This window comes from Pipistrellus kuhlii, unplaced genomic scaffold (genome assembly GCF_014108245.1).
Source record: "Pipistrellus kuhlii isolate mPipKuh1 unplaced genomic scaffold, mPipKuh1.p scaffold_m20_p_9, whole genome shotgun sequence".
In the NCBI taxonomy this organism is placed as follows: domain Eukaryota; kingdom Metazoa; phylum Chordata; class Mammalia; order Chiroptera; family Vespertilionidae; genus Pipistrellus; species Pipistrellus kuhlii.
Genome location: NW_023425595.1, coordinates 32,404,700 through 32,429,912, shown reverse-complemented (window position 1 = coordinate 32,429,912; position 25,213 = coordinate 32,404,700). Strand labels below are relative to the sequence as shown.

General features: G+C 59.1%; 2 protein-coding genes across 5 annotated transcripts; one reads left to right on the top strand and one right to left on the bottom strand.

Moving 5' to 3' along the window:
• Positions 1 to 5,394: 5,394 nt before the first annotated feature.
• On the top strand, positions 5,395 to 10,464 carry PHOX2A (paired like homeobox 2A). The gene is made up of 3 exons (XM_036428003.2): positions 5,395 to 6,185; positions 8,329 to 8,516; positions 9,360 to 10,464. The coding sequence occupies exons 1-3, from the start codon at positions 5,969 to 5,971 to the stop codon at positions 9,801 to 9,803; spliced, it is 849 nt and encodes a 282-aa protein (XP_036283896.1). The 5' UTR covers positions 5,395 to 5,968; the 3' UTR covers positions 9,804 to 10,464.
• INPPL1 (inositol polyphosphate phosphatase like 1) lies at positions 10,430 to 25,073 on the bottom strand. 4 transcript variants are annotated; one of them, XM_036427951.2, is made up of 29 exons: positions 24,951 to 25,073; positions 23,732 to 24,115; positions 20,933 to 20,996; positions 20,680 to 20,840; positions 20,361 to 20,481; positions 19,976 to 20,116; positions 19,645 to 19,738; positions 19,449 to 19,538; positions 19,172 to 19,270; positions 18,907 to 19,057; positions 18,701 to 18,807; positions 18,261 to 18,363; positions 17,979 to 18,175; positions 17,573 to 17,690; positions 16,710 to 16,806; positions 16,318 to 16,456; positions 16,117 to 16,216; positions 15,940 to 16,028; positions 15,609 to 15,690; positions 15,397 to 15,486; positions 14,810 to 14,923; positions 14,568 to 14,656; positions 14,021 to 14,108; positions 13,761 to 13,916; positions 13,436 to 13,514; positions 13,209 to 13,349; positions 11,675 to 12,385; positions 11,331 to 11,476; positions 10,430 to 11,208 (listed from the first exon to the last, which is right to left on the bottom strand). In XM_036427951.2, the coding sequence occupies exons 2-29, from the start codon at positions 23,790 to 23,792 to the stop codon at positions 11,030 to 11,032; spliced, it is 3,807 nt and encodes a 1,268-aa protein (XP_036283844.1). In that variant the 5' UTR covers positions 23,793 to 24,115; positions 24,951 to 25,073; the 3' UTR covers positions 10,430 to 11,029. The 4 variants fall into 4 exon arrangements, with proteins under 4 accessions (XP_036283844.1, XP_036283842.1, XP_036283843.1 ...); XM_036427949.2 differs by having other exon boundaries at positions 20,690 to 20,840; XM_036427950.2 differs by having other exon boundaries at positions 11,713 to 12,385; positions 20,690 to 20,840.
• Positions 25,074 to 25,213: the final 140 nt, after the last annotated feature.

Genomic DNA, 25,213 nt, shown 5'->3' with positions numbered 1-25,213 from the left:
TCGATGTTTCTCTCTCATTGATGTTTCTAACTCTCTGTCCCTCTCAATTCCTCTCTGTGTAAAATCAATAAAATGTATTAAAAAAACAAAAAGAAAGAAAGAAAGAAAATAACTTGTTTCTCAACTTAAATAAGAAAAAAATATTAAGGATTTTATTGACCTACACATACCCACACCTGAACCAATTATAGCTGAGAGTAGGGTTATGTAAGAACAATAGTTCCCCGGGTAGCCATGTGGAGGGAGGAAACAGTTCCCAAAAGAAAGGTTGTGCTGGGCTGGCCACACCACACATGTCGACTATAGTAGCCCTCAGGCAGGCCTCTTCCCACGCACAAAAACTTGAATAAGGCCAATACCGATTTGGCTCAGTGGATAAATGCGGACTGAAAGGTCCCAGGTTTGATTCCGGCCAAGGGCGTGTACATTGGTTACGGGCACATCCCCGGTAGGGGGTGTGCAAGAGGCAGCTGGTCAATGTTTCTCTCTCATCGATGTTTCTAAAAAAAAATTTTTTTAATGCCAGCACCGAGGTGCTTTTAAATATATATATATTTTTACTGATTTTTTACAGAGAGGAAGGGAGAGAGATAGAGAGCTAGAAACGTCGATGAGAGAGAAACACCGACCAGCTGCCTCTTGCACACCCCCTACCGGGGATGTGCCCGCAACCAATATACACGCCCTTGACCGGAATCGAACCTGGGACCTTTCAGTCCTCAGACCGACGCTCTACCACTGAGCCAAACTGGTTTCGGCTCGTCAATGTTTCTAGCTCTCTATCCCTCTCCCTTCCTCTCTCTAAAAAATCAATAGAATATATTTAAAAAACAAAAAAAACAAAAAAAAAAACAAAAAAAAAAAACTTGAATAAGCCGAAACTGGTTTGGCTCAGTGGATAGAGCGTCGGCTTGTGGACTGAAGGGTCCTAGGTTCGATTCTGATCAAGGGCATGTACCTTGGTTGTGGGCACATCCCTGGTACGGAGTGTGCAGGAGGGAGCTGGTGATGTTTCTCATTGATGTTTCTAGCTCTCTGTCCCTCTCCCTTCTTCTCTGTGAAAAATCAATAAAATATATATTTTTTTAAATGTATTTGTAGAACTAAATAAAGATCTTTCCTCATTCTTTAGGGATCCATGAAGGCTGAACACTTTTAGCCCCAGAAAGGCCTAAAACTAAGAAGCTCAAGATAAAAATAGAAATTAGCCTGACTGGATGGTTCAGTTGGTTGCAGTGTCTCTTACACCAAAAGGTTGCTGGTTTGTTCCTGGTTAGGTCACATACCTAGGTTGTGGTTCGATCCCCAGATCCGAAAGTAAGGGAGACAACCAGTCAATGTTTCATATCTCTCTCTCTCTCTCTCTCTCTCTCTCTCTAAATATATCCTCAGGTGATGATTTTTTAAAATATATTTTATCGATTTTTTACAGAGAGGAAGAGGGACAGAGAGTTAGAAACATCAATGAGAGAGAATCATTGATCAGCTGCCTCTTGCACATCCCCTACTGGGAATGTGCCCTTGACCAGAATCGAACCCGGGACCCTTCAGTCTGCAGGCAGACGCTTTATCCACTGAGCCAAACCGGTTTCAGCAGGTGATGATTTTTTTTTTTTTAAAGGAAAGGAAATTACTTGATGACTGGGTAGCCATATTAGTGGGAAGAAAAGAAAAGTCAGCTGGGACTGGTTTGGCTCAGTGGATAGAGCATCGGCCTGTGGACTGAAAGGTCCCAGGTTCGATTCCAGTCAAGGGCATGTACCTTGGTTGCGGGCACATCCCCAGTAGGTGGTGTGCAAGAGGCAGCTGATGGATGATTCTCTCTCATCGATGTTTCTAACTCTCTATCCCTCTTTCTTCCTCTCTGTGAAAAATCAATAAAATATATTTAAAAAAAAGAAAGAAAGAAAGATCAACAGTTGTTCCCATAACAGAGAGACTCTATGATAGACAGGTTGGGAGAATATATAGTTAATTTGCTTGGGGACGGGTGTATTCTGTTAATGAAGTTGGTAGATAAATAGGGTTGGCAGTTCTGGGATCTTTAAGCAGAGCCAGACAATGCTAATGTTTCCCTGATAGATAAGCTCCATCCCTTATTAGAAGTTAGACATGGATGTCTGATCAAGCTTGGCTTCCAATCATAGTTGTACAGTGATGACACTGAAGACATCGCTTCGGAGCGTGAGAAGATGCACTTGAGGGAGGAGCCAGGACTCCAGGCTCTCCCCTCGTCGTCGTTGGAGAGACTGCCTAGGAGTGCATTGGGGTGATAAATCAGCATGGTGGCCATGCCTTGGGGCCAGGAGATCCTTGCTTGGAGTTCTGAAGGGAGGCTAACTTCAGTGGCTGCTCTTAGAAGCGGGGAAAAGGCGGTGGTGGTCTCAGGCTACCATTCTCCAAAAGACCACAGGCAGAAAGAGTGCTCCAGGGCATGGGTCCTTCCTCATTCATTCTCAGGACGCTCCCACTCTCCAGCTCCCAGAATAATTGTCAAAGTTGGGATAAGAGCAGACGAAAAAGGAACCTCCTCATGTTCCTTTTTGCATCGCTGCTCTCTCTCTGGGAGTAGTGGGGGGTCTTTCTACCCTGACGCACTCCCACTGTCTTTACTTCCACACTTCTCACAGGTCCCCTCTCCGGCCTCAATCTCTTCATCTGCAAAAACTAATTAAAGGGCCAGGCTGGGTAACGCTGCAGGACCTAATAACTTCTGAAATCTTCAGGGAAGAGGTGATGCTGCCATCCATGCAAAGTTAGGGCTCTGTGTCCAGATTAGATATCGAGGTATCAGGTGTGACAGAGTAAGAGGAGCCCGACCACAGTGTGGCCTGGGTCTAGTCACACAGGGCCGGGTCACTTGGTGACAGGAAAAGGATGTGGAGGTGATAGTAGCTAATTTATCTACCTGTTTACTATGTGCCAGGCACTGTTTAGAGCGAGGGTTTGGATTTTATCCTGAGGGCAATGGAGAGCCATGGGAAGTCTGGAGAGAGAGGTGGCACCATCTGACTTCCCAATTCTGAGGACCCTTGGGCTTCCTGTGGAGCAGGGGTTCCCAAGGTGGGCACATGCCCCTCAGGGGGGCATTTTGACTTTTTAAATATATTTTATTGATTTTTTACAGAGAGGAAGGGAGAGGGACAGAGAGTTTAGAAACATCAATAAGAAAGAAATATCGATCAACTGCCTCCTGCACACCCCCTACTGGAAATGTGCCCGCAACCAACACACGTGCCCTTGGCCGGAATCAAACCCAGGACCCTTGAGTCTGCAGGCAGACGCTCTATCCACTGAGCCAAACTGGTTTTGGCACATTTTTACTTTTAAGGGGGGCAATTTGAGAATGAGTTATTACCAATGAATTTTTTGCATTTCTTATGGTTCTTGGGGCCTCATATACAGTATATAAATATATATTATGACATATTTATGCATTTCTGTTCTCTATTATATGTCTTGAAACTTTATTTGCTATTTTTTCATATCACTTTATATTATTATTTTTTTTACAATTTCTTAGTGATTTTTTTTCTCAGTACTTCAACTGTCCTTTCATTCTCTTATTTTTCTCTTTCATGGATGCCCTGTTCTTTGAAAGCATGCTTAGATTAAGTTAATGGCCTTTTAGGCTTCCTCCGCCTGAGTAGGAGTTCACTTTTTGAATAAGAATTTTACGTCATGGGAAGGAGGGCATCAGAATTTTAGAGATGCTTTAGGTGGGGCATGGCCAAAAAAAAGGTTGGGAACCACTGCTGTAGAGGATGTGTCAAGGGAGAGAGGTGAACCTCACACATCAGCGGGGAGAATTTTTAAAGCAGTTTTACTGTCAATTTCAGAAGTTTAGACTCAAAAAATAGTGGAAAACACTTCAAAGAAGCCCCTGGCATGGAGATGTCCTTGTGTGAAGCAAAGAATGGGTGGCCAGAGAAGTGAGTGATCTGAGGGTGCACATGCTCCCCATTGAGCTAGTAAACGGGGGCAGAGGTGCATTCTGGGAGCCCTTCCCTTATCCCCACGGACTTTGGTAAAAGGGTGGCTGCTTGCTGGACCTGCCAAGATTTGGGTCCAGGAGGCTGGGGGCTGGGTGGGGCAGCTGTCCATCTACATAAGGTGAGCTGCTGGGGCAGAAGAGTTCTCTATTCTGTTCCCCTGGGAAGGTTTCTGGGTCCCACTAAGCAGTGGCTGAGTCTGCCGAGGGCCAGCGTGTCTGTGGCCAGGTCCAGGGAAAGTCTGGGTGGTTTTCCAAAGATTCTCTGGAGAAGGGAGGCCAGAGGTTAAGGGAGAGAAAAGAGTGCCACTAGATTACTCCCTGTCCTAACATTCATCACACACTTTGTGATGAAGGTGCGGGGAACCAGATGGTCACATTGGATGGCAGTGGAAAGGTGGACTGAGATGGGGGAACTGGAAGGGGAGAGGCCTATCTGGCCCTAAAGGTTCAGGACAAGGTGGTGGAGCCTTCAGGACAAGTCAGGAGGACAGAGGGGCCTGGGTACCTGTGACCCTCCCCTGGGCTGGAGATGGTTTGGTGGTCAGTGTTTGTAGGTAGGGAGGAGAGGGCCTGGGGCTGGACCGGCTGTTTCCTTGACACTAAGAGTGTGGGATCGGGATGTGGGAAGGATGAGAGTGGGAGGCTCAACGCTGCCCAGGTTAACCCGTCTTACAGGGGGACTGAGGGTCCAAGCCGGGCATTGGGGGGCCTGGCCGGGGCCGAGATGGTGGCAGCAGTGGGGGATTGTCTCAGTCACTTGAGGAGCAGGGAAGGGGCTGGAGGTTCCACAGGATTTGGAGCCACGGCGCCTGCAGCACAATCCTTACTCTGGGCGCTACAGCTCAGCTCGCGGGGCTCAGCTCACCCAAGGCTCTTTCTCTCCGCCTCGGGCCCTCCTCTGTGTTGATCCCTGGCCTTGTCTTTCTGAGACTGTCCCTCCGTGGGTGTCTGTCTCACTATCACTGCCCTGTTTTTCTCATCTCTCTCCTGATCTCCACCACAATCCTTGTTTCATTCCTCTGCCTTCTGCCTCCATGCCGCCTGCCTTCCTTTCTCTGTCCCGGTCTCTGTCTCTGTCTGGTCCCCATCCCCACCCCTGCTCTGCTCAAGTCCATGCTTCACCTTTGTCTCCATCGCCGTCCCTGCCTTCTCTTCCAATGGCCCCCGGCTCCAACCGTCCTCTCTCGTCCACGTTTCCTCCTCGTCTCCATCTGCGCGCCTGCCTCTGTCTTGTCCCTTCCTCTCCTTGTTTGTCTCTGTCTCCTCTCCTCACCCACGTCCCCGTCCCAGGCTCCGCTCTTCCTGGGGCCCGTCTCCCTCCCCCTCCCAGCGCTGCCTCATCGGTCCCCGCCGGGAGGGACCTCGCGGGGGGGCGGGGCCGAGGGGCTGCTGGATCGGAATAACTCGGTTATCGGGACGAATTGAATTAACTTCACACGCGCGCTGCCGGGCCCGTCTCCGCTCCCTTGCGCGGGGCCGCAGGTGGGGCCGCCGGGGAGAGGGGTCGGGACCTCGGGGCTGGCCCGGTGCGGTGCGTACAGACCGGGGGTCTGGGCTGGACCCGGGCGGGATGGGGACTCCGGCGAGGGGTCCTCGCGCAGCCCCGCCCTGAGCCTCCGGAGCCCTCCGAAGGCAGCGGGTACCTTTTGGGGCGGAGGTGGGGTCGGGGGCAGCGGGGGCGGGGTCTGGGCCGTCGAGGCCCCGCCCCCGGATCTCGCCCCGCCCCCTCGGCGGGGTCCTGCGCGTTAAAAGGCACGCGGGCCGCGCGGGGCGGCACTGGCCCAGCTGCACCGGGTGGAGCGCGGCCGCGACGGGGCGGGCGGGCGGGCTCGCGGGTGTCCAGAGCCGGACTCGGGTCCTTCCTCGGCGCCGGGCACTCCAACTCCCACCCCGACCCGCACCCGGCCCGGGACCCCGACCCCGACTTTGCCCGGTCCGGCCCGGCCCCCGTCCTCGCCCCCACCCCCCGAGCCGATGGACTACTCCTACCTCAATTCGTACGACTCCTGCGTGGCGGCCATGGAGGCGTCCGCCTACGGCGACTTCGGCGCCTGCAGCCAGCCCGGGGGCTTCCAGTACAGCCCGCTCCGGCCCGCCTTCCCCGCCGCCGGGCCGCCCTGCCCCGCGCTCGGCTCCTCCAACTGCGCGCTCGGCGCCCTCCGCGACCACCAGCCCGCGCCCTACTCGGCAGGTGAGCCCAGCCCCAGCCCAACCCTCCCTCCAAATCCTCCAGGTCCCCCAGCCCCTTCCCTGCTCCTCAAGTAATGGAGACAGCCCCCAACAGCCGCCACCATCTCTGCCCCGGCCAGACCTTCCTCCAGTGCCCCGCTGGACCCCCTGCCCCCCTCCCTGTAAGGCGGGTTTACCACGGGCAGCGCTGAGCCTCCCACTCTCATCCTTCCCAGTTGCCACATCCCCATCCCACACTCTTAGGGTCAAGGAAACAGCCGGTCCAGCCCCAGGCCCCTCACCAGGCCCTCCCCTCCCTACCTGCAAAGACTGACCCCCAAACCTCTCCATCCCTTGTGTTCTTGGAAGATGCTCCTCCCGGCTCAGTTTAACAGACCCCCATCCTTATCATCACCACCCCACTTCATGCCCGACCCCAGCAAGGACCCTTCCAGCAACAGAGCTGCCCAGCGAAAACCTTCCTAGAGCCCAGAGCCACCAGGCCCCTCCTGCTGGTGTTGAACCCAAACCCTCTTCCACCACGGAAACACTCCCATGCCCGGAGAAAAAGGTGCCCAGGCCTTTACGCCACTTTCATGTCCGTATTCCCCCTGGAGACTCTCCCAGCCAGAGTCCTGCAGAACCCAGAAGCCGCCCCTTGATCCAAGTCCCCATACGAACCTCCGGCCTCATAGAGCCAGCCTCTCAGCCACCCTAGCCCTCCAATGACAGTCCAAGCTGCCCCACCCAAGCTCCTTATCTCCTTCCTTCCTGGGAAGACCCCCAGGACCCACCTAGAAGATTGGGGCCTAGGGGTGGGGTGGGGAGGGATAGTGAGATAGGGACCTGGATTTGGAGAAGCCAGAAGCGAGATCCAGAGAGAAGGAGTCAGAAACTGGATGGGGGGGGGGGGGGGGGGGGGGGGGGGGGGGATTGGGTGCTCTGGGCCTGATGCGGATGGGGACTGGGAAATGGAGAAAGGAAATGGGGAGATGGGCCCCAGAAGGATGGAGTCCTGAGCTGGGGGAGATAGGGACCAGTACAAAGAGGGGTGAGCCAGATGGAAGATTGGGGACGCTAGGAGAAATAGGGGCCCAGGGTTGGGGAGATGGAGGTAAGAATCAGGTGGTGGAGACAGAAGTATGGGAGATGGGGATGAGGAAGATGGGGATAGGATGACGTGTTCGAGACAGGGATTCAGGGAGAGAGAACTAGGGTGATGGGACGGCGATGAAGGATATTGAGGGCCTCCTGGAGAATATGGAGACCTAAGTGGGAGTTGGAGAGAGGGATGGGGAGGCAGTGTCAGAACCCTGTCTATGGGACAGTGGGGACTGGGATGGGGTAGACGGGAGACCAGGATGGGAAGAGAGTGAGGGGGGGAGGGAGGGGCCGGCACTGGGGGAGCTGGGACAGAGAGAGGGGTGCCCGCCAGGACAAGAAGGGCAAGAAGAAGGGCAAAGCGAAGATGGAGAAACCTCGGTGGGGAGAAACAAGGACACTTCCCAAAGGGCACCAGGAAAACCGTCCCGAACTGGAAAGTTAGCGGGAGGTCTGGGCGGAGAGGACAGAGAGAGAGAGGCGCCGGGAAGATGTGAGGTGCAGCGGGGGAAACGAGGCCTGGGAAGGAGGAGATGGCACTGCGGAAGGACTGTGGCAGGATTGAAAGTGGACCCAAGCTGGGAGTCTCCGCCTCCCTGCTGAGTCCAGGGCCGGTTCCCGGGGAGATTCTCGGTGCTGATGAGGCCCGAGAGCCAGCCCAGGCGGCTGGACAGCGCGGGACCTGGCGCCGGGCGGCAGAGTGGCTGAGGGAGAGGCCCGAGGATGGGAGGGTGGGAGCTGGTGGTGGACCGGCGGGAGGTGGAGGGAACCGGGCGAAGGCCGGCCACAGGTTAACGGCTTTGACGGGAGGAAAGGGGGGGCGGATTCTGGTTCCCTCGCTGCTGCTTTGGGGTCTCACTGCGCCGTGTCCGCTGTGACCCCAGCTGGCTCCAGCGAGCCATCGAGAAGCCGCTAAGACTCTCGACCCGAGGCCGAGAGGACGGAGCCAGGGGCCGGGCCCCGGCCGGGGCCGGGGGCGGGGAGCGGTGCCCTCAGGGCAGGGCCCGGCGGGCGGAGCACGGCCCTCACCCTCCGCTCCCCCCCCCCTCCCTCCGCGCCCGCAGTGCCCTACAAGTTCTTCCCGGAGCCGTCGGGCCTGCACGAGAAGCGGAAACAGCGGCGCATCCGCACCACGTTCACCAGCGCGCAGCTCAAGGAGCTGGAGCGCGTCTTCGCGGAGACCCACTACCCCGACATCTACACGCGGGAGGAGCTGGCGCTCAAGATCGACCTCACCGAGGCCCGCGTGCAGGTGCGTGTTCCGCGCGCGGGTCCGGGGGTGTGCGCTCCGAGAGGACCGGGTTTATCGCCCACACCTGTGGGCCGCGGACCGAGGGGCCTCGCCGGGCGGGTCAGGTGTGGTATGCGGGCGGGAGTCCAGGGCCCGGTGCAGGCGGGGGGCCGGGGCCCGGTGCAGGCGGGGTAACTGGCCGGAGAGGACAGGCAGCCCGGCGAGGCGTTGGGCCCGGGCCCTGGCAGACCGGGGCCCTCGGGAGAACTGAGCCGGTCAGACCCACGGTTTCCCTCCAGTCCCGCTGGGAGGGCCGGGCACACAGAGCGGAGCTTGGGGAGCGAGGACGGAGGCTGGGCGGGTGGAGGGGGTGCCCCCGGAGGCCTCAGCTCCCTGCAGGGGCGCGGGGAGCCGCCAGCGCCAGGTCCCCTCCCCGTGCTGCAGCTGCCAGACTCCCGAGCCGGGAACCCCGGGAGGGCAGCGCCGGGCCAGGCGGACTCCAATGTCTGTGTTACAAATTCGAGTCCAGTGTCCCGCTGGTCCGCCCTCACTGGAGACAAAAGGTTTCTCCTAGAGTCCGCGCCCTGGGACACTCTGGGCCGGTACCCGGAGCGTCTTGCAGGAGGGAATGGGGCCAGGGCCTTTGGGAGCGGAGGAGAGAAAGGCGGGGTTCCCACCAGCGGGGTCCGCAGACCCTGAGGCCCTGGGGAAAGGGGCAGGTGGACCAGGAGGCCGAGCTGAGCGGCCGAGGGCGGAGGGGCCGCGGAGGGGCCTCCCGGGAAGCCCGTTGACCCTCCCGGCCCGGCCGCTTCCGGACGGAAGCGTCGCCCGCGGCCCCGGGCTGACCGGCCGCTGTGCCCGCAGGTCTGGTTCCAGAACCGCCGGGCCAAGTTCCGGAAGCAGGAGCGCGCGGCCAGCGCCAAGGGCGCGGCGGGCACGGCGGGCGCCAAGAAGGGCGAGGCGCGCTGCTCGTCCGAGGACGACGACTCCAAGGAGTCCACGTGCAGCCCCACGCCCGACAGCACCGCGTCGCTGCCGCCGCCGCCCGCGCCCGGCCTGGCCAGCCCGCGCCTGAGCCCCAGCCCGCTGCCCGCTGCGCTGGGCTCGGGGCCCGGGCCGGGGCCGCAGCCGCTCAAGGGCCCCCTGTGGGCCGGCGTGGCGGGCGGCGGGGGCGGCGGGCCCGGCGCGGGCGCCGCGGAGCTGCTCAAGGCTTGGCAGCCCGCAGAGCCGGGGCCCGGGCCCTTCTCCGGGGTCCTGTCCTCCTTCCACCGCAAGCCCGGCCCCACCCTGAAGACCAATCTCTTCTAGCCGCCGGACTATGGAGGCTCCGGGCCTGGCCCCAGAGACGCCCCAGCCCCTCCGAGACCCGACAGAGCCCCTCCCCGTCCCGGCCGCTTTCCTGGAAGGTCCCTCCCCTCCTCCCCCCACTGTGTCTGACCCCTAGGAGTCCCCTCCCTAGTTTTGGAGACAAAGTCAGAGCCACTCTTGTCCTCACCTACGCCCACCCAGCAGAGTGGGATGCTTTTCCCTGGGACCCCCTCCCCCCCACTAGGAGAGCCCAGAGTCGCGTCTAGCTGGGCTTTCTTCCGAACGGGGATCAAACACCTGCCGGTTCCTAACGGTTCCAACGTGAGGGTCCTCCGGGAGGACCAGCCGGCCCCTCCCCTCTGCCGCAGGCTGGGCCATTCCCCGCCGCGTGGTGACCAGCCAGCTGCCCCCCCCCTCAGGCTCACCATAATCAGCAGCCTGAAGGGTCCCACCGATTTGTCCCCCAGCGTTTCCTCCCGTCTGGCAACCAGCCTGGCCCGGAGGGTAGGCCCTCAGAGGAGTGGAGGGGCTGCCAGGCCAATGGGACAGAGAGGTTTCCTCTGGATTTTTGTTTTGTTTTATTGTTGGTCTTTTCTTTTGAGAAACTTGTAATTTATTGAGGTGAGTTTTGCTTAATCCAAATAAAACTTAATTTATTGAAGACATCATGCCGCTAACCCCTCTGAGTGCCCAGGATGGGGACAGGCTGGCTGCTGGGAAGAGCCGGGTCTCCCTTGCTCCCAGAGGCCGCCGCGCACTCACACAGACCAGGAGACAGAACTAAGCAAACTGGCACTTTATGGCAGAGATTCATCCCCCATTCCCAACTGCCCCAATAACATTAAAGTCCCTGCCCGCCCTAAACCCACACAGAAAAATCTTAAATTAAACCCAGCCCGGGACTTGGACTGTTCCTTCATTTCCGGATGGACACCCCAGAGTGGGTGTTGGGGAGAGGTCCCAACTGAGCCGCCCCCTCTGTGCTACAGGCCAAAGAACTGGTGAGAGTGAGGGTCCAGACTACCCAAATGGGCCCCTCAGACACTCCTTAGGTCTGAGGGGTCCAGAAAGGATGGGCAGCACCAGAATAACCAAGGTCCTTGGTAACCATGGTAACTGACTTCTGGTGCCCCTGGAATAAAAGGCAGGATGTCCTAATTAGGGCATCCCAAACGATTGGGTTGTGGGGAACGCAAATAAATAGGTAGAGAGGTGCTGCCCACCCCTCATAAATTTTCCACTTGGGGGCCACGGCTGGATCTTCGTGGGGGCAGGAAGGGGCGCTGAACTCGCAGCTTCACAGTGCCACCGCTATCACTTGCTGAGCTGCAGGGTGTCCAGAAGGAGGCGCTTGTGAGCCGGGTCCTGCACCCCAGCCTCCTCCAGGTCCTCCTCGGTGATGTCGCTGTAGAAAGGGGTAAGGGAGGCTGAGAGATGGGCGGGGTAGTCCAGACTCTGGACTCCAGGAGGATCCGTGGCTCCGCCCCAGGGCAAGCCCCGCCCACCTGCCCCCAGCCCCACCCCCACCTGAGAAACTCCAGGTCGTCCCAGCCATTGTGCACCAGGCCCTCCTCATAGCGCTCCAAGCCGATGGCCCGCAGCCAGGCGCCCATGCCCGCCTCACCCAGCCCGCCGGCCCGCCCGCTCTGCGGGCACGGGCACGGGCACGGAGCCTGAAGAAACGGGGCATGTCAGGGAGAGCACTGAAAGACAGCCACATTCTACCACAGGTCCCGGGGTGGAGGGAAGGGAAGCAAAGACGGGGCTAATTCATGTACCCCAACTCCCCAGTGCCCAGCTCAGGGTAGAGGGGACACTCCTGAGTGCTGACTGGTGTAAAAGGACACCGCAGGCCAGGGGCAAGCACACACCTCAGGTACACACAGCCAGCCACCCCTGGTCCACACACCTCCTCTGCCAGATCCTCCTGGATGCTCTCTCGGATGCGAGGCGGAGGGAAGCTGAGCGGCCGGCCATAGTCTGAGGGCAGTCCCCTGGGCGGCTGCAGCTCCAGGGGGCCTGGCAGGAGCACCGAGCGGCCAGGCCCAGCAGGAGCGTAGTCCACCTCGCTCAGCGTCTTGGCCATCTGCAGCACCGAGCAGGAGCGGTCGTCCCCACTGGCGACCTCCCCCAGGAAAGTGCTAGTGGATGAGGGCCCTGGGGGCAGTGGGGGTCTTGGATGGACCTTAGGGGGTGGTGGGCCACGGGCCTCACCCCCACCGCGACCCCGGACCACCGGCCCTGGCAGAGGATCCAGGCTTGGAGGCAGGAAGATGGCCGAGTCTGGCAGGGGTGGGGGTGGGAAGTCCGGAGGGGGCAGTGTGCCCCCGGGCTCCTCATCGGATGAGCTCCCCTCTCCCACTCGGGGAGGCCTGAGGCGACCGAGCTGTGGAGCAGGCACTGTGATGGCCACCTTGTTCTTGGCGGCAGGAGGGACAAGGGCCCTGGCCGGCGGAGGTGGCTCTGGGGGCAGCAGCTGGTGTGGGACCCCTTCGAGGACATAGTAGGCAGGGTTATTGAAGCTGTTCTTGGGCAGAGGAGCCGCCACCCCTTCAGGCTCTGGAGCCCCCTCTGGCTTCAACCTGGGTTAAGGAGCAGGATAACTAGGTCAGGACCCGGAAACCCAAAGGGAAGGTAGTGGGTGAGGGAGAAGGAAAACCAGACTGGGAGTCGGGAGACACGTGACCTTGAGCATATATCACTGTCCCTCTCTGGAGGCATCTGAGGCTGACCTACTGAGGACTCTTGCTCAGGAATTCAAGTTAGTTTTACACAAACCTGGCAATAAAACCACGATGACTGAGGACAGCTGAAGATGAGTGAAAAGGCACCCCCTGGACCGAGGAGTTTTTAGTTTTAAGTTCAAGCAACAATTGGATATAGTCACTTTCCCGAAGTACAATCCACAGAACACTGGGTATTAATAGTCATTGTGTGGAAAAGAAGTTTCCTGGTCCATTAAGTTTGGGAAACTATATTCATCAAAGTTGAAAAAGGGTTTCCTTCCTGTCCACATGCTCAGAGCTTTGGCTAATATTAATGTGCACTGGGAATATCTAAGAAAAGAAACCAGCAAGAACCCGTTTCCAGGGGGCACCATAGGACAGCGAGTGCTCCACAGAGAGCGCCGAGGGAGACCCCGAGCTGAGGCGTGTGCCTCTCCACACAGGAGGCTCACATGAGTTCTGTTTACGTGGACGGAGCTGTTGCAGAAACAATTTCTAAAGCAAAACTGAGAGGAAAGGCTGACTATGCTCCCTTGGACTCGGGGAGCCACACCTACGGGAGGCCTGGCTGGCCAGAGTGACCATGGCGCAGGGCCAGGGGGCAGCAGAGCACCCAAGCAGCAGACAGTGCCCAGGCTGGTGCTGAAAGCCACGCACAGGGGTGGGTCAGTTCTCTCACCTGGGGGTGAAGGGCTCCTCCCGGGGAGTAGCTCGAGGAGGGGCTGGGGGCCTCCCCGTTGGCGGTGGTTTCTCTGGTTCTTCAAATAACTTGGACAGTGGGCAGAAGGCCTCTGTGGGGGCTGGCTTCCGGCTCCCAGACCTGCCATGAAGGAGGGGAGATGAAGGAGGGGCTGCCCAAAAGCCCCCAGGCACCCCTTCACAGGACACCCCACCGCCCCAGCTCACCTGGGCTCTTGGCTGCCTCGGGATACGGAGGGGGCTTTGCCTTTTGTTCCTGCCTCATCCTTATCAATGCTGATCCACTCTGGGGGAGACGGAGAGGGGACTCAGAGGGGACTTGGGGTCCTGGATCCCGGGCACTCACTGACCTTCCAGCCTCCTCCCAGGTACTCCCTCAGGGCAGGCCCACTCCCAGCCATGGCTGCAGAACTTCCAAACTCTACATTCCAGGGATTCTAGCATGCTCTCCCCACACCCCTAGTCCTCTCCTCCTCGGCCTACCCACCCCACCTCATCTCGTGCCCCACACCCCTCCCAACGGAGCCCCCACCGTAGAGTCGTTCACGGGTGCCCAGGCGCTCTGTGGGCACCCGCACCTTCATGGAGCCGCGGATGTTGCCCGTCTCCTCGCCGCGGTGGGACAGAAAGGTCAGGAACTGCTGGGCCGTGCTGCCAATCATGGACTTGAGCGCCACCACACACTCCCCTGAAAGGGCAAAGCAACAAACTGCCAAACCTTTCTGGGGCCCGTGTGGCTTCCTCTGTTCCTTGGTACCCCCTTTCCCTCCCCCCTCCCCCCTCAGCCCTCACCATAGGATTCATAGCCGTCCATGGACTTCACTGTGAGCAGGAGGTGCTGGTCCTGCAGGTACTCGATGTCAGCCAGAATGGGTTTGAGCTGCAGAGTGGAGAGGCCCAGTGAGGAACAAAGCCCCCACTACCCCCTCCTGCCAGACACCACTCACCCCTACCCTCAGGCTCATGCATGATCACTTCAATTCAGCTCTTAAGGAAAGAACCCAAATCCTTAATGTAGAAGACACCGCCCTATTTGGGCCTTTCATGGCACTTAAAAAGCATTGTAACTAATTCACTTTCTGCATCCTCAATGGCCAACATAGGACCTGACATTTAGCAAAGGTTCAACAAGTAATGATTAAACAAATGGACAAACTGTAACTTGGCCCCAAATGAAGCAAACGCCCTCTCCTCACTTATGCCCACCCTGACCCCCTGACATGCACACACACGCATGTGCTCTGCAGGTCTGCCCGCCCTCCCAGGCAGGCCCTGAATATGCTCCACTGAACCCTCTGAGCCCTCACCCATGAGCCCCAGGCCCTGCCTGCAGCCTCACCGTGGGCAGCTGGCGTGAAGACCACTGCACTTTGAGGAAGTTGATGTTATCACTGCTCTGGGCATCGTTCTCGAAGCTCTTCTTGTACTCTGGGGTGGAGGTGGGGAACACCCATTAAGTACCACTTCCCTCTACATTCCAGGGATTCTAGCATGCTCTAACTACGGGAGGGGGCTAACTGCTCTGGGCACACCTGGCCCCTCACGCCCCTTGGCCCACTCCAGCCCTGGGCCCCTTCTGACCCTCCAGGCAGGTGGAGTAGAACTCAATGAAGAACTTGGTGCGGCTGGCCGTTTTCACAATGGCCTCGATGCTCTCAAACTCAATGTAGGCCTGGTCTGAAGTCTTTGAGAGCCCTGAGGGGCAGAGGGCGGAAGGAAGACAGGAGGGCTGAGAAGGTGACAGGATGACAAGGACAGAGAGACTGAGTCCTGGCCTTCCCAGTCCCAACAAGCCAATAGGGAGTGAGACCCTAAGGCCCAGACCCTAGGTCAGAGCAGACAGGCAACTCAAGGATGAGAGGTCATCTAAGAGGTGCTGGGGGCCAGAATGCCTCAGGGATTGCCCACCAATAACCCACCACACCATCGGGCACATTCAGGAGCACACATGTGGCCCAGGCAGATAGCCAGTCACCCATACACACACACACTCATGGGCATGTACCTCTTACGATGACCCGGGCAAACAGACACCCTCACACATCATATTCAGAAACATTCACATGTACGTGTACACACACACATATATTCGAAGCCATGCACGTCCCAGGTCTCCACCTGTGCCCCCAGATGTGTGCTACAGCCGCAAGCATATCCAGAATAGTCACCTTTCTTGGAAATGAACTGAGAGGTAACTCCAACCTCAAATGTCCCAAACACGGGGGAGTGGTCGCTGGTGACAATGTCATCAGTGCAACCTGGGGAGGGGGATAGGAACGGGGGTTCAGGGGAAGGCTGTGTTCCCACTTCCCAAAGCTGGAGCAGAGTCAGGACAGTGACCACCCAGGATTGCCCATCACCCTTTCCGTGAGGCTCTGACCATAGGAATTGCAGATGATGTGTGTCTCAGGGTAGGACTTCCAGAGAATCCGGTCACACCATGAAGGCACGTTGGTCCGGACCTGGGCAGGGGATGGCAGCATGGTCAGGGCCAACCGCTGGGGGCTGCTCAGCACAAGCCCCCTCCCCCGCCCAACTCCCAGAGCTGACCAGGCCCCACATGGATCCTCACTAGACCTAGTATGACCCCTGCGGCCTCAGAGGGAACACAGCACTGGAGTGGTAACTGTAGATGCCTACGCCCTTGACCCCATAAGCACTCCTGATTCAGTGCAGCCCTGGGGTCCTAAGGCACTCCTGTCCTCACTCACCCCCGTTGGCTTCTGCTTATGCCAGGCATATGTGTCCCGGGAACCTCGCTCGTAGCGGTAGGTGGGCGGGAAGGAAATCTCCTCTTCACCTAGGGGAGGCAGGGAACAGGCTGGGGTCAGGGCTCAGGGGTGTGACAGGTCTCTGGCCCTCAGCCCTCCTACTTGGCCCGCACTCACTGAATCGGAGGAAGACCTTGTGCTTCTCCCGCTCCAAGTTGAGCTGGTCCACCCTGAGCAGGGGCTCAAACTCCTTTCTGCTGATATAGTTCAGGATCTCCTGGGGGGGGGAGGGGGGACACAAAGGCTGAAGGCTGTCCCTCTGAGCCAGAGCCTGAGGTGAGAACCCACCTGACCCCCAGCCCAGCCACCTGCTCGCACCTGGATATCCATGTCCAGACGGTAGTTGAGGTCCCCAAACCAGAAGAGGTGAGTGAAACGCAGGGAGATGTCAAAGGCACTGAGCTGGCGGTCGCCCAGCGAGAGCAGCCGCAGGATGTCCAGGTAGTTCTGGTTCCGCCTACGGTGAGGATGGGAGGAGGCCCCCAGGGTCAGGACTAAGACAGGCAGAAAGGTGAGAAGTCTCTGGGGTCAGAGATGGGGGAGGGGTCAGGGTCCCTGAGGAAAGAGGGGACTTGAGTTGGGATAAGGGAGAAGGTGGTCTCTTGAGACAGGGACATAGGTAGGTCATGGCCTGGGATAAGGGAGAGGGGACAGGCCTCAGGCGAATAAGGGAAGGGGTGAGGAGACTGTGTGGGAAGGCACCCGCTCACCGGGCAGTCTTCTCATTTCCCGAGGTGAGGTGGCAATTCACGAAGCCAAACGAAGTGCCATTGAACATGAAGGAGACGCCCACAGCTCCCTTGTTTCCTGTCAGGACATCAAGGAAAAAGGCCCAAGTCACCCTTAGAGGGCTCCCAGCTCTCCTCGAAGCAGCAGTGGGAAGTTTCTCCTAACACCCCTCACCCGCACATTTGAGGAGGTAGGCAGGCCTTTGAGCACACACCCACACCTTCCCTGGAGATCCACGTAGGGCACACACGTGGATGGACCGAGTCTGTCTGTGTGTGTGAGCAGAGCCCCTGGAGACCACAAGTGATTCCAAGGGTGAAGCTGCAAGGACCTACAGACTCTGGGCAGAATCCACCCTGGAGGAGCACCAGGCTGCAAACCAACAGACCGAGGCACTGTGCCAGGCTCCACCACGTGCGACCTTGGACAGATCACTCAGCCACTCTGGGCCTGAGTTTTATCATCTACTAGAGACCCTGTGCACGAATTCCTGCGTGGGTGGGGTCCCTCGGCCTGGCCGGAGATCAGAAGGGGGGCGAGGCGCGAGGAGGGGGAGTGAGGGACCTGCGTTGAGCATCTGCCCCCTGGTGGTCAGTGCGCATCATAGCAACCAGTCTTACAGGTCGTTTAAGCATATATGTGTGTGTGTGTGTGTGTGTGTGTGTGTGTGTGTGTGTGAAATGGAGGTAATTATCCTGGCCTGCCTTCCTGGTGGGGCCAGATGAGATTTAGACTAGGAACATACTTTATGAAGTTCAAAGAGTTCCATATGTGGAAAAGCTGAGACCAAGCAAAATGGGAAGCTCCTGGGCTGGAGAGGAAGCAGGAGGTCCACTCTGCTCACCCAGGGTGTTGGCAATGCCAGTCTTCACACTGGAGGTACTGACATGGCTGATGCGGTTCTCGTGCTCTGGCTTAACCAGCACAGCCACCTTGATGTTCCACAGGGACTGCATGGCAATCTGGGTGGAGAGTACAGAGTCACCACTGTCCCGAGCTGGGCCCCTGTCCACAGCCCATACTATATCAACTGTGCTGGCAGGCGCGGGATAGTAAAACTTGCTCTTTTTTCTGAAGGGCAAAAGAGAGACAGACCCTCCCCAAGCATGAAGGACTCGAGTGAAATCCCATAAAGGACATGCCCACAGGCCAGAACAGCCAGGCAAGTTGTGTTCCCAGGGCCACCATAAGGTCAAGCAGGACAGTTTGGGGTGGTTGTGAGAAGGGACTGGACGAGATGACCCCCTCACCGGGCGGTAATCCAGATCTGTGAGCTCCTTGAGGCCCCCGCGTAGCAGATCCAGCCATTCTCGGTCACCCACCGAGTTCTCCTGGGTCCCAAAAACATAGATGTCATGGGGTATGGCAACTGTGACCTCGTCCAGGGTCTTCCCCAGGCCCTTCGATGTGAACCAAGATGTCACATTTTTCGGAGGAGGCACACTTCCTGGAGGCGGAGGGGATGGGAGTGGTCAGGCCTCTGCACTGGGGCCATTTCTCCCTCCCACCTCGGCCACTGCCCCAGGCCTCACCCATGTTCCAGGTGCCTATGAAGACAGAGATCATGTCGGGCTCGTCCTGCTTCGAGTGCTTGTTTTTCATGAGCTGTAGCAGCTGGCAGAAAGCCTCCCGCTTCTGGAGGAACAACAGCCAGTAAGAGGCCGGTGAGCAGCCAGGGAGCCCCTCCTTCCGGGCATACCCTGCTGGGCAGCAGGTACCATGAGGGGAGGGAGGGTCATGCCTGTCTGGTACACCACTGTATAGTTCATGCATATAATAGGTGCTCGATAAATAGTCGTTGAATGAGTATTTAAATCCACCCTCAGGCCACCCACTCTCCATACATGTACTCTCTGTCCTGTCAGACCCACCCTGCCAGGAGGGATGACATGCCTATATCACGTGTTCCTTCTTTCCCCATCCCATGGGGACTCCTGCAGCCCCCGATGGCGGAGCCCGATCTGCTGCTCACCCGGGCACTGACAAAGATGAAGTCCTTGCGCTGTGTCCGGTCCTTCTCCTTCTCGAACACGACCCCCAGCTTGTTCTGGACACGCTGAGACTTAATGAGCTGGCGGACTAGGGATGGAGAATGAGTCACACTATCCTATGTACTGAGGCCCAGGGCTGCCCTGTCCACCCCCCCCCCCCCCCCCCCCAGTTTAGGCCCTGGCTCACTGCGGTCATGTGTGAAGGTTGTCCAGTCCTCCTGTGAGTCTCGCTGCCTCCGCAGCAACACCAGCCGCCCACCCTCAACATCCACGCTCAGCGTGAACTTCTGTGACTTCCCGATCTTGGTCAGATCGCCCAGGGTGACATCCAGCTTCACCTGCAGGTCACGAGGTAAGGCGATGCTAAAAAGACCTCGGGGCAGGCAACAACCCCTTCACCTCCAACTGTCCTTGGAGCCATGAGACCCCAGCCGGCACCCACTGCCATGTACCTCAAAGGCCTGCACAGGGATGGTCTTGGCCTTACGTGTGCTTGGCTGCAGTGGAGCCGGAGGGGCCGTGGAACTTATATCCTGAAGGGCCTTCAGGGCCTGGAGAGGGCAAGGGCAGGGGACATGAGAGGACAGGGGACAAGGTCAGGGGGCTGCTTCTCAGAGGGGCATGACTGAGGTGCCCCCAAACTATAAATTTCAGGCTTGAGATCAATTAGGCCAATGGGAGTGGTCAGGGACTGGTGGGTGAGGGGTCAGAGGTCAGGAGTCAGGCCACCTTCTTCTGGATGCCTGACAGGAAGTCCTTTAACACTGACAGCTTCAGCACCAGGCTCTCTAGTTCCTGCTCCCCCGTCTGTGGTGGGTTCTGCAGTGAGAAGGAATAAGTCTTGTACATGAGGCCACCAAGCAGGAGATCCCCAACTCAGCCCCAGACATGAACCCATTCCCCAAAGAGGTTCCCACAACTCCACCTGTTGCTGCAAAAGGCGGGTAACCATGGGCGAGCTCTGCTGGTCGAACACCTTGGACAGAATTTCCAGGCCAGACAGGACCTTATCCACCTCACTAGGGGAGACATCAGGTCAGAAGAACTGCCCACCCCGATCCAGGTACAGGGAAGGGGGCTTCAGCCTCCACCATAAGGATGCAAGGGTTCGGGTGAGGGAAAGTCAGAAGGCAAGGACTGGTTCCCTGTTCAGGGCCAGAGGTCAGAGGGCAGGGCATCTGTGCAGCAAGGGAGAGCAGAAGAGGACAGGTCAGAGGGGTGAGGGGGCAATACACGGTGTTGGATGTCCCGGGTACCTGTGTAGCCTCCGGCATGAGGTGGCAAGAGTGCGGGTGAGGTGGGGCAGGTTGCTGGCTCCACTCCGAACGGCCTCCAGGTCCAGCCCGTAGCTGCCCTTCAGGTACTCGTGCGAGACAGTGCTCAGCCCGTTGGGAGCACTTGGAGGAGGGGGTAAGAAGTCAATAGAGGCCTTGCTGACCCCATCCCAGCATCCCTACCCGATCCACAGAGACAGTTCTATTGACAAGCAGAGTACCATGGATCAGGGCATCTGTCTCTGGGGCTGAGATGGGATGGGGGCCCCTGGGGGTGAGGCCTAAAACGTCTCCCCACCTTTAGTGAGAGCATGGTTCTCAGAGGAGAAAGGGACTTCCTGCTCCGTGGAGGGGATCGGGGTCTTACCTCTCAGCAGCCGGAGTGGTGGGGGTCTCGGGGGCTGGTGGGGGGCTGCTGGGCCCCACAGAGGCACAAATGCTGGTGGAGCCAGAGCGTGGGGGCAGCGGGGGCTTCTCATCCTCCCCATCTGTGGACAGGGGTCAGTGGGGCATCCATCTGGGCCTCCCACCCTCGGGGAAGTATGGGGGAACGCCACGGTGACCGGAAACTTCCGTGGGAAGGGGGTAAAGGTCCCTGGCATCGTGGTTAGGGCTGGGGCTTTAGAGAAGGCAGGTGGAGAAAGTGGGGTGGAAAGAAGCAGGGCAGGCGTTTGCACACTGCACACCGGGTGGCACCTGAGGCGTCGCGGTCGTCTTGAGGGTCTGGCTCCCGCTCCCGCTCCACCGGCAGCAGCAGGGCGCACACCAGGCCCTGGTTGGGCTGGGCGTACAGGCCGATGAGCTCGCCCAGCGTCTGGAAGCGGCGCACGGGCACGCCCGGCGAGGTCTGCAGCCAGCAAGGGTGGGAGAAGGGTCAGCCGGCTGGTCGCAGGCCACAGGCTGGAATCAAGGACAGGGGGTCAGGGTCCAAACCCCTACCTGCACGGCCAGGAAGTCTTCTCCATCAGGCAGAATTCGGTACGTGTGCACATGCTTCTGATACCTGACAGAAGGTGGAGGTCAGAATCTGTCGCTCCCAGGCTACAGTCTAAGCCCCAAGGTGCCCTCTCCTCCTGCCACTGGACTCAACGCCAGCCCTTTCAGCCTTCCTATAGGCTTCCCTATAGCCATTCGCCCAAGCTGTACAGGGTTAATGATGGGGGCAGTCCACGTCTGTCCTGCTAGTGTCACCAACAAGCAGGAACCGCCCCCCCAGACCCACATAGTCTCCACACCCACCGCAGGGCCCGGGAAGAAACAGACAGCTCTTTTGTGGCCTCCACAGCTGTCTAAACAGCCCCTCTGGGCTGTGGTACCAGTCTGGGCCCCCCGCCAGATTAAGAGTCCTCAGGAGCCTGGGTAACCGCTGTTTGCATGCATGGGCAATGTGCTAACACACACATGCCTGCTGTCTATGTTTACGTTGGTATCTAGCTCTGCTGAAGCTGGGTGTGTCTGGGGCAGTTTTGCTGGCAAGTGCAGGGGTATCATCCTGGGGGTTTCTATTCACTTTCCCAGACACCAGGAAATTGGGATGACCTAAGGGGACCCCCTCTACCCCATGGTAGGCCCAGGCCACTAGGAGGCCCAAACTGAGAAGGGATGATAGGGGTGCTGACAGATGACACCAACAGCTGAGCAGGTGACAGCTGAGCCAGGCCTGGGTGGCGAAGGCCACACTCAGTGGGGCTGGAAGACTCCCTACCTCAGAGCAGTCTTGCCCAAGGGAGTCACCCAGACTGTGTCTTAGGCAGGATGGGGTGTTGGCTCCAGAGAGGACCAAATGCCTACATGAGAAGACCCTTTACCCTGGCCACAGGGCCATTCCCTTCCCTCAAGTGGGCCTCCTTTGGCTGTCAACCAGACACAAGCCATGCTGGTGTCTGTATGTGACAGGGCGTGTTGGCTTCTGTTTATAACAATAATAACATCCCATGAACTGAGTCCTGTCTCTGTGACAGGGCAGGTACTTAGCACAGACATGATCTCATTAATCTTCACCTTTTGAGGCAGATATTATTGTATTATTATCATCATCTCCATTCTCTAGAAGAGGAAACTGAGACTCACAAAGCAAGTAAAAGGCAGATCTAACTAAAAGTCCTTAGATCCTGGCCTGCTGATCGGATCGCCTGTGCCTGCGGAGGCAGGGATGTGTCCTGAGTGTTACCTGGACACATGTGGGTGTGTACACAGGTAAGCAAGTATGTTTCTGATGGCCCACCCCCAGACTCCTGAAATGCAAGGAGTAGCCAGAGTCGGCTGGCAAAGCTGAAGCACCTCCCCACAGACCTTCACCCCACCCATCTCCTCTCCCGGCAACAGAGCCAGGATTCTCCCCTCCTGGGACAATAACTTCCTCACCCAGACGGGCCCAGCTGTCCTCCTCTCACTCAACAGCTGACCCAACACCTGCCTCTCTCCCCTCCCTATTGAGGGGGGCTGGGAGGCTCAGGGATATTCATCTGCTTGGGCGGCTGCTCTTTAGTCTTCCAGGCTGAGCCTCAGACTTGGGGCAGAAGCTGAGACTTAGAGCACCCCTCCTCTTCAGGCCCCCTGCCTGCCTCGGGGGGTCTCTCAGCCTCAGCACTCCTGAAGTTTGGACTGCACAACTCTTTGTTGTGAGGGGCTGCCCTGTGCTTGTAGGATGCTTAGTAGCATCCCTAGCTTCTACCCACTAGATGCCAGTAGCACCGTTCCAGTTGTGACAACCAAAAAGTGTCTCTAGACATTGTCAAATGTCCCCTGAGGATCAAGTCAACCCCATGGAGAACCGCTAGCCTAGGCCAATGCATCCGCCCCACTCCTCCCCACAGGATGTGAAGAGAACAGAGAGGGAGGGGAAGAGGGATGGAGGTTTGGGAGAGCTCGTGGGGCCAAGGGGAAACATAACCAGATGTAAACAGCAGCCGGGTGGCTGCCCACTCCCCACTCCCACTCCTGAGCCCCTAGGAGCCTACCCAGTGCCACAATGAGTGGTGTGGAGGACAGCTCAGGGAGAAGACTCCAAAAACCGAAAGTACAAATTCACCCCAACACCACAGCCGCCTACGGCTAATGGGTACAGCCACAGGCCCACCCAGAGAGGTGCCACGTCCAGCCCCACACTCAGCACCCATAGTTCAAGGCTAGGGCAGCCGGGAGCCAGAGCACATACTCACTCATTGATTCATGAAATAATGGCATGGCCTCACACAGCCTCACCCTCTTCTGGACACCACCCTGCCCCCTAGCCTCAACCATACACAGCCAGGCAGGCCCCAGCCTCAGTCTGGGGGGCACAGTAAAGTCCCCTAAGGGAGCTGCTGACCATCCTCACACACCCCCATCAGTCCCTCTGGTCCCAAACCCAACTACGCCTTTGCCTACCCCTCAAACACCCAATCTCTGTAAGCAGCACTGCACACAGCCGTGCAATGCACATCCTCACTCCTCCAGCTCCTCTATCTGGAGGGTGCCTGAGGGCTCTGACAGAGACCCCCCCCCACTCCCACCCCCACCCCGCCCCCCAGCCACCCTGGCAGCGGGACGGCTTATATACTCTGCTTCATCGTCCCCAGAAAGTGCCCCCAGACGCACAGCAGGAAGGAAGTGCTCCCGGTATCCTTTCCTCGGCCTCAGCAGAAAGCCAAGGCCCCACTCTGCGGGGCGCTGGCGTCCACTGTCCCAAGCCTTCCGCACACACTCCAGGAACCCCAGGCCGGGCCCCCGCCCGCCGGCAGCCCCAGCGCCACTCACAGGACGCAGAGCGCGAAGGCGCCCGCCACACTCTCGCTGTCTCGGACCAGGAAGCTGCCATCGCGGCCTGCCCGGGCCAGCAGTTCCTCGGCGGCGGCGCGACTCAGGTCTCGGTGGTACCAGGCAGGGGCCGGGCTGCCCAGCGCGCCCCCCGGCCCGCCGCCTCCGGGGCCCAGCGCGCCGCCCGCCGAGGCCATGGCCCGCGCCGGGCTCAGCGCCGCCCGCGCCCGCCGCCCCGCGCCATGGCCTGGGCGCGCAAGGGGCTGGGGCCGGGCCCCGAGGATCCGAGGGCCGCCGGGTCGGGGATCCGGGCGCCGCGCTCCGCCGCGCAGGCCGCCTGGTTGGCCGTGCAGCCGCCGCCGCCGCCTGCAGCGCCGGCCTCAACTTGAAGAGAAAGAAAAGTTTGTTCAGAGGCGGCGGCGGGAGGGGCGGGACCCGAGCGCAGGGCGGGCGGCCGCCCCTCCCCCGCCCCCGCCGCGGGGGCCCCCGCCCCCGCATCCCCCGCAGGACCCGGGACTTCCCGAACCCCACCGTGGTCTGCCCCGCCATCGCCACCCCGAGCCCCAGCCGAGCCCCTAAGGGAACCCCAAGTCCTTCCAAGCTGCGCCTCGACAGTTTGGCACCCCAGTCCCCTCCCCTGAGGGGTCCCCTTTAATAATCGCCAGATCCCCAGATCCCGCAGATGTCTGATTCTGCCCCAGATCCTTTCCATCCCGCCCCCCCCCCCCCACCAATAACCTTGCAGAGTCGAGTTCCCCAAACCCGTGGACCCCCACGATGAACTTCCTTCCAGCCCTCTCTCCATCATCCGAGCGGCCCCAACCCCCAACTCCCGTGTAATCCAACCCCTTCCTTAGACATGAACCCCTAAACTACACTGAGTCCAGCTCCCTACACATTCCGCGAGGGAGGGAATCCCCCCTCCACAGAGATCCGATCCCCTACAACCCCCCCCCCCCCCCCGATGAGGTTCCGTGTCCTCGAAACTCCACGCACGGTCCCCGGCAGCCCCTCTCCGCCCGGGGCAGAGCCCTTCCCCCCTCTTGGCCAAGTTCCCTGGCACCATCCACCATCCCCGCAGGCCCTGGCCCCGAGGGGCTCAGCAGCCGGAGCCCAGGCCTCCCTCTGCCCCCGTCGAGGAGGAGGAAGTTCCCTCAAGTCCGTGGGGGGCCCCGATCTCTTCCCCCAGAGCCGCGGCCCGCCGCGCGCAGACCCCCACCTCCTGGGCGGCTCCGAGGCGCCCTTCCCGGGGGAAGCGGCCCTGGCCTCTCCGCGGCCACTTAAGATGGCCAGCCGCCGCGCAACCCCTCCGCCTTCCGCCCCGCCCGCCGCCCGCCTTCCGCCCCCGGCAGCTCCGCGCCCCGCCCCCCGCCCCGCGTCTGCATCCCAGAGCAGCCGAGCCGCCTGGGACCTCGGGCGAGTCCCGGCCCCGCGCCGGGCCGAGCCTTCCCGCCCTGTGGAGTGGGGCTAGGGTTAGGAGGG